General features: G+C 36.6%; 1 protein-coding gene across 1 annotated transcript in view; it reads right to left on the bottom strand.

The window, feature by feature from the left end:
- Positions 1-10904: 10904 nt before the first annotated feature.
- LOC140140619 (complement component receptor 1-like protein) overlaps positions 10905-13912 on the bottom strand; it is a 96345-nt gene continuing 93337 nt past the window's right edge. The window contains exons 4-6 of the mRNA XM_072162377.1: positions 12989-13180; positions 12090-12177; positions 10905-11109 (exon numbers count right to left, since the gene is read on the bottom strand). Coding sequence (XP_072018478.1) covers positions 10923-11109; positions 12090-12177; positions 12989-13180 — 467 coding nt within the window. The 3' untranslated portion in view covers positions 10905-10922. The remainder of the gene's footprint in view (positions 11110-12089; positions 12178-12988; positions 13181-13912) is intronic.

Below are 13912 nucleotides of genomic sequence, written 5' to 3'. Positions count from 1 at the left end.
GGAAGGATTTTATGTTTAAAGGAAAACAGAATCAGAACAATTAACGTACAACACCTAACAGTTGATGGGCGTAGATCCGGGTGGGGGATAAATATTTTGCCAGGGGATGGCCCATACAATCATCCCCCATGTTGATGCCCCCTACTGGGGCACGAATTTGTGCTTTAAACGAAAAAGTGCACCAACGTATTTTATTTTCCAACCCCATCTACGCCACTGATAAAGAGTTTCTGGGGCTGACAAAATAATACTCACATATTCAGTCAGGGAAGGGAGGGAACAAGAAAAATACAGAAAACTACACATAGATCAGGGATGTGAGAGTTCCTCTTTTCAGCTGATTTCCTCTTTTTTCGTTGCCAAAATTTTCTTTTATTTTCAGCCCATATTTGGCGTTTTTACCCTGATTTTACGCTGTTTTTAGTGATTTTCCTTTTTCCTCGTTTTTGGTCTGTGGCCTCTCACACCCCTGATAGATAGCAATCAGCATAACATTTTCCATTTTGGGTCCATTTTAATTCCTGTGAGGCTGTGACACACCGCGGTAGGGTGTAGGAATATTTTCTGGAAGAATAGACACCCCTGTCCTAAATCAACAAAAACATTGAAAGACAAAAACACCTTTTAATGTTAAGCATGCATATTCAACTGGGGCGCAGCAAGCGGGTGGACGAAGTCCATGGGCTACGTCCCTGATCTTCAGAATAATACACTGCCAGTAAAATTGGTAACAAATAAATGTTCACTTGTTTTAGGTGTTATACTGTTACATTCAACTTTGGTGTATTTTTGGTTTGAATCATATGCTGATTGCTGACCACATGTTGGAATACTTTGTGTGTGTTTTGGCACCATGTCAATCATGTGTTAGAAAAATAAAAATACAGTGAATAAGAATACAAATTTACATAATATGTGTTTGTTTTCGTGGTGACTGGTGACTAGAAAAATAAAGTGACAATTACCAAATTAAAATGTAATATATGTGTTTGTTTTCAATTCATGGTAACTGGTGTAAGGACTGATCAATATTGGACTAAATTAATGGGTGAGCTTTTTTTAATGGAACGGGTGATCGAACATGGAAAAAAAATATACACGTTTGTAAAAATTTATGGGGAAACAATTTTAAGCAAAAATGTCGATGTTTTTGAGCTAAAAACAATTGAATTAATAAGTTGCCTCCAAAAATTAATGGGTTCCTTTTGTGATGCTTTATTAAAATATTTCACATTCACCCCTTGCACTAACAATGGGTGTCAAATTTGACATTCCTGCAAATACGGTCACCCCTCTACTGCAAGGATCATGATTCACGACGACCCTGTAAATTTTGTTTCTATTTTAGCTAAATTTCTCATAAAGGATCGTTTACCATTGAGAAAAAGGTGCAGGGCCTATATTTATCTCAAGAGCATTTATTTCGAGAGCATAGTATTATAGGCCTATCTCACGATACGGGTAAGTTTCTTTTTTTGTGTGTTTTTTTTTATTCAGTGTTTATTTCGCTCGAAGTTATCGGCTATCTACAGTAGACAGCAAAATAATTCATAGTCTCCACCGCGGCCGGTTTGATCCTACTCACTCCATTATTACCGGCGGAGGAGGAGACTATATGCCACTCTCAGCCTGCCAAAAATTCTTTCCCCCCCCTCTCACCTTGCTCATGCCAAATTTTTGGGATCTCAATTTACAAACCTTAATGGTCTAAAAATGATACATGTTGCGGGAGCAGCGAGCAGGAAAATGTGCATAAACGTTTCCGTATTGTTTTCCTTTTATTTTACTTTAAAGGCGCCCCCTTGAATGTGTACCCAAAATTGCTTGCCCCCCCCCTCCTCTCGGCTTGCCAAAAAGTCCCCCCCTCCCCATTTTACCCTACCCAGGGCTCATTGCACAGCCCCTAAGCTGATTTAAAAGGGGTCATCGGGTGGCAGATTTGCCTCACTGGAAAAATGGGGGTCTATTGACAGGCACATGACACGTACCAATATTATAGGAGTCCCCCTCCCCCGGAACAACGGTTTGAACGAGTATGAAGGGTAGACCAACAACTAAGCGTAGGCCTATTAGTAAAATTGCACCAAGCCGAAAGTGCGTTGACCTTTGCTACATTTCTGCGCATGCATAGCGTCGTAACTAAAGGTCCGGCACAGATAGGGCAAACTACATTTTAAATTGGGATATATATTAATTAAAAGCTTATATTAAGGGAAGGGGTATGAACGTTTGGACAGTATTTATTGTGGGACATTAGAGCACGTCAGACATATCGAATTGCATTCTGAATACGAAGAATGGCCTTCTGATATCAAATAATTTTGATTTTCTGAAATTCGCAATGTAGGCCTAGTACACATTTTATGGCAACTCATTAAAATTGATATTTTTGATATTTAGCAGTACTCGAAGGAAACTTTATAAATCTGATGATTTCTACCTAAAGTGTATGTAGGTGGGATGAAAAGCCGACGATCAATTGAAAATTTTGACCTTTCGTATTGAAGATTTTTTTCCCAAAACACCAAAAAAAATTATGTCTTTTTGGGGAAAAAATCCATATCTTCAATATGAAAGGTCAAAATTTTCAATTGATCGTCGGCTTTTTTTCTCCCAGCTACATACACTTTAAGACTATATCATTAAATTTATCAAATTTACTTCGAGAACTGTTATATCTCCAAATGTGAAAAATATCAAATTTTAATAATTTGTCATAAAATTTGTATTATATCGTGAATTTCATAAAATGAAAATTTGATATCAGAAAGACATTCTTCGTATTCGGAATGCAATTCGATAGGTCTGATGTGCTCTCATGTCCCACAAAAATGCTGTCGAAACGCTCAAAACGCTCATTCCAGTTCCCTTAATGAAATATTTGATATATTCAACATCAAATTTGTATTATATCGTGAATTTCATAAAATGAAAATTATTTGATATCAGAAAGACATTCTTCGTATTCGGAATGCAATTCGATAGGTCTGATGTGCTCTCATGTCCCACAAAAATGCTGTCGAAACGCTCAAAACGCTCAGGGGCTCATTCCAGTTCCCTTAATGAAATATTTGATATATTCAACATTAATTATGGTCTAAAATATTTTTTGATTCCCCCCTTCATGCCTAAAAAAGAAACCAAAAATATATTATACATCATTAACAGTGGCATAGATTTCTTTTTGACATTGGGGTTAGAGAAAATTTCTTGAAGTCCACTGAATCCAGCACCTTTTGCCGCCAAAATAAGTTTGTGGTACAAATGCGCGCGAAGCGAGCAAAAAATTTGCCATATTGAAGCTAAACTAGTGAAATATAATACAAAAGTATACCAAAGTATTTATGAACACTCCCTTAATAATATTTTTATACAGTATTGAAATGCCCATGTTTCCATTTTTCACAGTTCCCGAATTTTTAATACTCCGAAGAGTAAACCACTGTTTAGCTTTTTCACAGATTCAAGTTTCTTTACTCCGAAGAGATACCCCTGTTTTCATTTTTCACCGTTCTGAGTTTTTAATACTCCGATTATATACACCTGTTTTCATTTTTCACCGTTCCGAGTTTTTAATACTCCGATTAGACACCCTGTTTTCATTTTTCACCGTTCCGAGTTTTTAATACTCTGATTAGACACCCTGTTTTCATTTTTAACCTTTCCGTTTTTATAATACTATACTCCGATTAGATACCTTGTTTACAAGTTTCACCGTTCCGAGTTTTTTTTCCTTTCTGTGTTTAGACCCCTTTCTAAGTTTTAGACCCCTTTTCTTCTTTTACATCCCTTTCTGTGTTTAGACCCCTTACTGAGTTTTAGACCCCTTTTCTTAGTTTAAATCCCTTTCTGTATTTAGACCCCTTTCTAAGTTTTAGACCATTTTTCTTATTTTACACCCCTTTCTGTTTTTAGTCCCTTTCTGAGTTATAGACCCCTTTTCTTATTTTACATCCCTTTCTGTGTTTAGACCCCTTTCTAAGTTTTAGCCCCCTTTTCTTATTTTACATCCTTTCTGTGTTTAGACCCCTTTCTGAGTTATAGACCCCTTTTCTTATTTTACATCCCTTTCTGTGTTTAGACCCCTTTCTGAGTTATAGACCCCTTTTCTTATTTTACATCCTTTCTGTGTTTAGACCCTTTCTGAGTTATAGACCCTTTTCTTAGTTTACATCCCTTTCTGTGTTTAGACCCCTTTCTGAATTTTAGACCCCTTTTCTTATTGTACACCCCTTTCTGTGTTTAGATCCCTTTCTGTTTTAGCCCCCTCTCCGAGTTATAGACCCCTTTTCTTATTTTACATCCCTTTCTGTGTTTAGACCCCTTTCTAAGTTTTAGACCCCTTTTCTTATTTTACATCCTTTCTGTGTTTAGACCCCTTTCTGAGTTATAGACCCCTTTTCTTATTTTACATCCCTTTCTGTGTTTACACCCCTTTCTGAGTTATAAACCCCTTTTCTTATTTTACATCCTTTCTGTGTTTAGACCCCTTTCTGAGTTATAGACCCCTTTTCTTAGTTTACATCCCTTTCTGTGCTTAGACCCCTTTCTGAGTTTTAGACACATTTTCTTATTTTACACCCTTTTCTGTGTTTAGATCCCTTTCTGTTTTTAGCCCCCTCTCCGAGTTATAGACCCCTTTTCTTAGTTTACATCCCTTTCTGTGTTTAGACCCCTTTCTGAGTTATAGACCCTTTTCTTATTTTACATCCCTTTCTGTGTTTAGACCCCTTTCTGAGTTATAGACCCCTTTTCTTATTTTACATCCCTTTCTGTGTTTAGACCCCTTTCTGAGTTATAGACCCTTTTCTTATTTTACATCCTTTCTGTGTTTAGACCCCTTTCTGAGTTATAGACCCCTTTTCTTAGTTTACATCCCTTTCTGTGTTTAGACCCCTTTCTGTGTTTTAGACCCCTTTTCTTATTTTACACCCCTTTCTGTGTTTAGATCCCTTTCTGTTTTTAGCCCCTCTCCGAGTTATAGACCCTTTTCTTAGTTTACATCCCTTTCTGTGTTTACAACCCTTTCTGAGTTTTAGACCCCTTTTTGAATTAACACCCCTTTCTGAGTTTTAGACCCCTTTCTGATGTGTATAGACCCCTTTCTGCGTTTTAGACCACTTTTTGGATTTTACACCCCTTTCTGCGTTTAGACCCCTTTCTGAGTCTTAGACCCCTTTTTGGATTTTACACCCCTTTCTTAGTTTTAGACCCTTTTTGACCCATGTGGCCGCCCATACACAACCCTATACCACACCGTAAACACGCATCCCATACACACCCCGTACACCCACACCACAAGCGATATGCAATACATGTAGATGCACCCTGTACCCCACCGAGTAGGGCGCATATGTAAATTTGGGGGGTTCAAGTATTGAGGACTCGAGCCCCGGCTACCCGAACATCCACCTGTCGATCGTTTCCAAATAGTTTTAAGCGTCGGAACTTACATGCCCTTCGTTGTCCCTAACTTGCACCAGATTGCACAAAATATACCGCCAAATAATAATACTTGTATTCATCTTTAGTAGTTGGAGCACTAAATATACACAAGCCTATACCACACCACAAACACGAATCCTATACACCCGAAACACAGTGGCGTACCGTGGCCGCTCCTACCCGGGGGGGCTGAAGGTAATTCAATTTTGCCGCCCCTTTCTCAACAGCCCGAAAAGGTTGACCCAATTTTTTTTTTCGGTCGTTTGAAAAAGTGAAGAGAGAGAAAAAAAGGATTATAAGCGCTAGCGCCCTAAAAGCAACACATTTTGGAGTATAGTACACATTTTTTATACTTAATCAAAAATTGTCCGCCCTTTTTCTTTCTAATTCTTTTTGCCGCCCCTTCTTCTTCCGGCGCCCCTTCGTTTGCCGCCCTTCTTCTTCCGCCACCCCTTCGTTTTGGCCGCCCCCGCTTTTCCCCCCCCCCCCAAACACGCGCATGAAACACACCCATTACATCCACACCACAAGCGTTATACATTACATGTAGACCCTGTACCTCCACTGAGTAGGGCGCATATATTATGCAAATTTGGAATAGCGTCCTTTTTTTGCCAACTATTGGTCAAATGAAATTAAACACACACCCCCACACATCCCCACAACATACCCCTCCCCATCCTCTTCACCCCACACACACAGAAGAAAACCGGTGGAGTTGGATAAACAACATCATTCTAAAACCGTCAAAATAAATATATAAAATTAAAAAACCAAACCTGAAATAACCATTCAGGAAAATATTGCAAAATGGTTTGAAAAAGGTGATAAGCATACTTATTTGGACATCAACATAATATCAAAACATACACACATTGTGAACTGAGCAAAAATGGTCAAATTGTGTGTTAACTTGATCCAAAATCTGGGCCTCGGCTATAGAAAAAAATGAGAATAATGCTTCCGGACTCTCGAAGGCACGTCCAACACGTTCCCACCAAGAACAAACATGAGTGTCCCACTGGGATCGGATCTGATTATATTGATTTTTTTTCACTTTTTATTTAAACTATTTAAGGTTTGACACTATTTTAAAGTGTTGCGATTTGGTTCAGAGCATCTTGCGAATGGTAATCAGCTTTGCCAAAATTGCATTGCTCAACTCATAGCGAGTGTGTAGAAGAATTCAAATATCACAGATATACTTTTGTAGGTCCTGTGGTTCTTGAGTTATGTTGTAAAGAGGGCTGAAACAACAACACTTTTGTAAAACGTACATAACTCATTAACAACAATAAATTAAGAAAGTTTTCAAAGTATATGATTTGTATAATGATCTTTTGCAAAACACTAAAGTGTTATTTTTCAATAATATATTGATTCAGATAATGAAAATCGATTTTTTTTGGCTGCTTCGACCAACAATACCTCGTATAACCTTAAACCCTGTGGAACTGATAGGAGGCATGCTTATACTAATTATCGTCTTAAATTATTATCTCATCGCTTTTGACAGAGTTCTCCTTATAAATGTCCACTAGTGTCGTAAAGGGCCACAGGCACCACATTAACATATTGGACTGAATTTTTAGCAATCACTGTAAGAAAACGGAACATACGGTGACCCAGTGTCGGACCTTAAAAAACCAAACTAGAATCACAAATGTAGCATGGGCCAGTAGTACGAGTTATCTGTCATTCCAACATTAAAACAAAGTTGGTTTTCCGGTTTTTGTCATTTGCATATGGAGTTATTAATGCAATATGTATGAGCCTGTTATACTAAAGCCCGAGAGCAGATGCGCCCTCCTTAAAGACCACGGTGACTATGACCTCACAATATACAGGGTGCCCCCCCACACTAAAAAAAAAATCATTGTGCCCACTTTTTCTCCTATTTCAGAACAGTTGATCAAATATATTTTGGGTATGTAAAGACTTTCAGCTATAATTAAATCAACTTGGAATCTTATTTGGTTTTTAAACCTGTATTAGACCTTAATTACCAGTGGAAGGAGTATCCATGATGTTATGAATTTTTGTGGCAGCGAGATTTTTTTCCGATCCAATAGTCACAGCTCAGCCCTGTTTGTACGATGATAATACTTAACACGAGATACTTTCTGAATAAACAGTAGCACGGGCAATGAGCGAGAAAGCCTCATTAGAAACAGGTGAGGACAATGTAAACCAAATTTATGACTAAGGTTACAATGTGGAAGACACGTTTGTGTCGAAGTTAATGTTTTCAAAATATTGTAGCAAAAGAATGGAGCAAGGTATGAAAATAACATTTGCCACGCACATTGGAAATGTCTTTAGCAAGGTTTTGGCATAGGAGTTTGTTATTGGATATTAAAAGCAATACTACTGATTTTGATCAAAAAACATGATAAACTGCTCAAATTACTCTCTTTTATGTTGATGTTTTAGAACAAAACACATTATTTTTAATTATTACTCTTATTACACTATGTATGACAAAGCACCAATAAATTCTGAACATTTAATTGACTGTTGATCTTGAACGTTTCAGTATCCCCAGTTGGACCAGCTGATTTTTTTTTCATTGTTTTATTGATAGCTTAACATGCTTATTATGATACGTCAAGGATAACAATATTTCAAACTAAATATATTGCATTAAAGACTGAACGACCTAGTTTTGGGTCAAGTGTGCAAGGGATTACTGACCCCAAACTTGGGTTGCCATTTTCCAGATGAATGTAAAGCTTGTGATCTAAAATTTGAGGTACGTCTTAATTTTGTGTTGAGATCATAAGTTTAAACGATTAATTATGAAGTCTACCAACATGACCAACACATATGAACGTTCATGCTAACATTGACGATATCTTTGGCAGGCGAAGCAATATGTAAAAAATAAACAAAGCCAGCGGTTTCCGGCGGCATACAAATCTCAACATTTGTCTGAAAAGTAGGGGATGAGGCTGTGGATCACGAAATGCTCCTATTAGTAGAGAGGTCACATCGGTCTATCTGCTCTAGTTAAGGTTTCCGTGCAGCATGTTTGACAAAGATGCCAGCCGGGTTAAAATTAAACATATAGGAGTCTTTCTGATTTACCCGGCTGGCATTTCTGAAAAGTGATGTGAGCTGAGATATTTAGGTTGAAAATGCAGTTTTTGAGATTTTTTTGCTCTTATTTAACTTTGAAAGTAAATATAGTATGAACTTCATATTTGCTGTGGAGAATACATGTCGTATTTTTGTTCAATATTTGTTAACAAAAAATGTCATGTGTATTGCAAATAAACAATAACATTTTAGACACGCCAAAAACAAGCATTTTATGCTGATCTTTACTTTATTTTTAGGAAGTTGCCAAGATTCACTTTGGAAAAACGTCACAAAAACACATTTTTAACCAAAATATCTCAGCTCACGTCCCTTCTCAGAAATGCCAGCCGGGTTAAATAGATAGATAGAGGAGACTCTAGCGATTTATTATAACCTGGCTGGCACCTTTGTCCAAAAATAATGCACGGGGCCCTATGTAGCCAGAAAGTGGCCGCTCTACTATAAAACCTTTGGATATAAAAAAAACCATTTCGTTCAGTTTGTCCAACCGTAACATGTCGTTAGCGAGTGTGTTTTTTTATGTCAGCAGAAAAAATACACGAGGTAAACTAATATGAATAATTTGAAGAACGTTTTTATTTTATTGCGATACGTAGAATTCCATATACAAACATACTGTATATGCATCTAAATTTACGAAAGAGAGGAAAGGCATACACCTTCCAAAACATTGGTCTTACAATAATGCATGTTTGTTCAGTCGCCTGTATCAGTAATATAGTTGCTCAAACTCCAAATAATGTTATGAGGAGGGTGTCTGCCTTTCGTCTCTTGTGTCAAAACACACACACACACACCCCACCACCCACCACACACCCCCACACACCACACTAACCCTAACCCATCCCCCACACAATAAACACACTTCTTTAGAGGCAGAATGCCTGAGATGGAATTCTAATTATTTTATTCTTGTTTACAACTAACATATTATGCTACATTATCCACATTTCAAGGATCCTGTATGTATACAAACATTAAAAAAATTAGTCCAAACTACTTGATAACTTCTTTATCGATTTTGATGTACTTTTATGAATATGGCCCACTCCAGCAGAAGTTTCAAAAAGAGTATCGTAAATACAAGGTTGGTGACGAAAGCACCTAAACTTGCATAACCCATATTATTTAGAGCTACACCGTGTCTTCTTCTGGTTGGTGTGTTAAGTCGTCTTTTACTGTCGATTTTTCAAATGGATGGTAAGTTTTCTTTCCCCTCTATTATTAAAAATCATAGTACCTCAGATTAATCAATCAACAATTGAGCCCATGGTCATACAAGCAACAATATTGGCATAAACTCTCCTTGTGGGTCACTTATTAGAAAAAAAATAATTAGCCATTTGTGCAAGACCAGAATTTCAAAGTCAAAGTTTATACAGGAGTCAAATGTCAAAGTTACTCAAATTCTGTTAAAACTATTTCTCATAGATTAGTTTGGCATATCTGGGCCATTTTGGTTACCTAGGAAGCAAAGCAGGTTACAACCATTAGGACTTATTGGGTATTGATTCATTTCGCTATGTTACCTAGATAACAAAGCATCTCAGATATTGCAAACTATTCCTTATTGGAATTGGTATAGCAAGTCGAACGTTTTGAGACAATTTTCATCAAAATCGGATGTAATTTTCTGTTTTGACCAATGTGGAGCACAGGAATATTTAACAGAATTTGAGCAACTTTGAAATTTGACCTTGGACTGATGGGATTGCACAAAAAATGGCTATCGCTGGCTATCATATTTTTCCTAATAAGTGACCCACTAGGAGAGTATATGTAAATTATGTTGCTTGTATGATCTTGGGGTCGCACAGACTTGTTGGCTTTATCTTTATACCTTTACTTGTTTACTTACATCTTACATAATATGCTACATTATACTAGCATGAAAGTTCATCTGTGTTGGTAAACTTCATAATTGGAAATTTAAACTTATGATCTCAACACAAAATTAAGACGTACCTCAAATTTTCGGTCACAACTTTGACCTTCATCTGGAGACTGGCAACCCAAGTTTGGGATCAGTGACCTTTTGGACACTTGACCCCAAAAATTTACATCAGAGTCAACCAACCATCGCTCAACCGCGACGGGGGCCGATACAAGTTACCAAGAGTGTACGACCGGGTTTTTGGGTCAAGTGTCCAAAAGGTGATCCCAAACTTGGGTTGCCAGTCTCCAGATGAAGGTCAAAGTTGTGACCGAAAATTTGAGGTACGTCTTAACTTTGTGTTGAGATCATAAGTTTAAATTTCCAATTATGCTACATTATAGATATTTCAAAGATTCTTTATGTATTCAAAATATACTCTACTTGATACTATCTTAATTCAATATATTTTGATGTACTTCTTCTCATGAATACGGCCAACTCAAGTAGATGTTTCAGGAAGAGTTTCGTAAGTTGTAGGTTGAGCGACGTCAGCACCTAAACTTGCATACCCCATATTATCCAGAGATATATCATTTCTTGTATCTGGTCGGGGTGTTAACGCGTCTTCTGCTTCAGATTTGTCAGGTGATGGTGCGAACACAATCGGATGGTCAGTTTTCCTTCCCCTGCATTATTAAATAGCATTAAAAGATGTAAGACGTTTTACATGATGCTCAATTCTAAACAAGTGCGCACTTTGGCGCACATTCTTGAAAATTACTGTAAACACGTCACACCATGTGTAATGGAGGTGTCGTATAAGCAATATTGTTTGGTTATACGCTGTACTCGCCACAGCTCCATTAAAATGAGCTGTGACCTTAATTTTACTACGATATACACGAGTTTGCAGTTCGCGAAGTTGAATGTAGACGTATTCAACTTGCCAAGTGATGGTCAGAATTCATTCAGCCATTACTGGGTTCTTGTCGGCTCAAACTGGCTGTCGTGAATTGGGTTGATTAAAACCACAAAAATCGATCTTATAATGTACTGTGTTGTGATCTTTCAATATACCAAAGCTACATAATTATTTCAAATTTCATGTGGGATGAGACCCATTTATCATGGTTATAGCTGCAATATTAATTGAGGTATAGGAATGCGTGAATTTTGATTCGTCTATATACCAAACATGATTTTCACACATTCGGCACCAATGGATAGCGATGGCGCTCCACTATCCAGTAATAACCTAATCCACTGTAACATCCGAAACTGGGAAATACTACATGTAGATACAATTGTTTTTTTGGCAAAAAAAATCCTACATCTCCATTCAACATCTGTATAAATATGCAAGAAAACGAGCATTTGATTCACAGTATCATGTTTAGATACTTTACCGAGTAAATCATTTAAATTCGTATTATAGTTTAGCGGGGTGCAAAACATGATCAGGTTCCAAATGCGCCAAAATCGAAAATTATCTCTAAAACTATAATACCTCTAGGTGCAGCGATAAACAACGACATGTATTAGATATACATGTAGGTACACTACACAATGTTTATAAACTTGACCAACATGGATCTGATAGCGATTACCATGAACTACAGTAGTATTAGATACAAACTATTTTATAAGAATACTTTAATAATCATACCTTCTGCAGGACACTACAATAACAATTACCAAAATGAAGAATAGAAACACTCCACCAGCAGCAATGCCGATTATCAATGTCCATTGATCTGAATAGAAGATTATATTATGTTTAATATAACTGACATCCAATTATAATAACTATAATAATATATTTTTAATAAAAATAACAGGTACAATATCAATTTGAGTATTAAATGTACAAATATTGTTAACACATTTAAAATGTTTCATCTCAAGTGTATATGGTCTACTACAATCATGTTAGAGTGCAAGGGGTTACATGGGACCCAACTTCTAATTGGCTATTCGAGTTGAAATCCATGCACCCATATAATATCCCACACAGGGGTGTAGATTTCACATGGAGTCACCCATTCAGGTAACATAAGTGGAGATTCACGATCGCTGTGTGGGAGATTAGGGTCATGTCTTCCATACAATTACATATGTTGCACCTGGAATAGCCCATTACCCCCTTTTTTTTAACGCCTCTTTGCTGACATAGCTTAAACCAGTTATTGGCATAGAACAGTTACGAAAAGTTCTATTGCATACCTACTTCAACCTTTATTTTCAGTAAAGTTTATCAGTGGCATATGATGACCTGATGTATTATGCTGTACGAATAACTAATGAAAGGTCGTGGGTTTGAGTCATGTGCCGACACGTGTCCTTGCCTTTTTCAGTTGAATTGTGCACCGGTAGGTCTAATTGACAGTTCCTTCATTTCTATAAATTACAACAAGTAGCCTCTCGTAGTGAAAAACTATTCCCCATCGTGCTTAATAGATAATACGTAAACCCGTTACTTACATATAACCCAATATTTAAATATTTTCTGTAAAATGTTTTGTGTTTGCTGGGAACATGACCATGTAATAACGCCTGTAAACGTACCTCCTTGATCACTTGGCGAGCATCTAGGAATTTGACCTTGCCAGGAACCACTACTTCCACAGACTATCGCTTGGTCACCAGTTACATCAAATCCTTGACGGCAAAACATCTGGACGACGTCTCCTTCATTGTACCTATCTTTCATTGGAATTACTGTACCCTCATCAGTTGGTGTCGTAAGCGGAAGACAACCTTCGATATTTATTGACAAATAATAATAATAATAATAATAATAATAATAATAATAATAATAATAATAATAATAATAATAATAATAATAATAATAATAATAATAATAATAAATAATAACAATAATTACAATAATAATAACAATAACAGCCCATTCTCTAAAAATATGTATATATAACACAAAATGCAAGGTTGAGTATTTTGCGTTTTATTTGCATTGTAAAGCTCAGTGTTAGTCGTAATAATAATAATAATAATAATAATAATAATAATAATAATAATAATAATAATAATAATAATAATAATAATAATAATAATAATAATAATAATAATAATTACAAATAGCGAGTTAGGGCATACGCCCTAAATGGGCAGGCAACACTCGACTCAAAACTGTTTCATATTAGCTAATTTCAGGGATTAAGTACGCTAAACGTATTTACGTGTCATATAGATAACTATTGTGTAATATAAGTATTTTTTGTGAAGTTAATTTCAATTTTTCATCATGTATGTTTTTTCAAAAATGCCCTAACTTTGTGGGGATGAGATTATTAGTATAAATTAGGACTTAGGGCATCCAAATGACCCAGGGTCACCTGTGTTAAAAGTTCCATTGCCTCAAACCCAGCTCTATGACTGGCAACTTCTGACTTCCGGGCCGAAGACCTTGTTGTTTATCAATCAATCGATTTTATCAGCTCAGTCACGGGCTCAGTGTAGCTGTGTCAACGC

The sequence above is a fragment of the Amphiura filiformis genome, chromosome 19 (genome assembly GCF_039555335.1).
Source record: "Amphiura filiformis chromosome 19, Afil_fr2py, whole genome shotgun sequence".
Taxonomy (NCBI): Eukaryota; Metazoa; Echinodermata; class Ophiuroidea; order Amphilepidida; family Amphiuridae; genus Amphiura; species Amphiura filiformis.
This window is presented reverse-complemented; position numbering and strand designations above follow the sequence as displayed.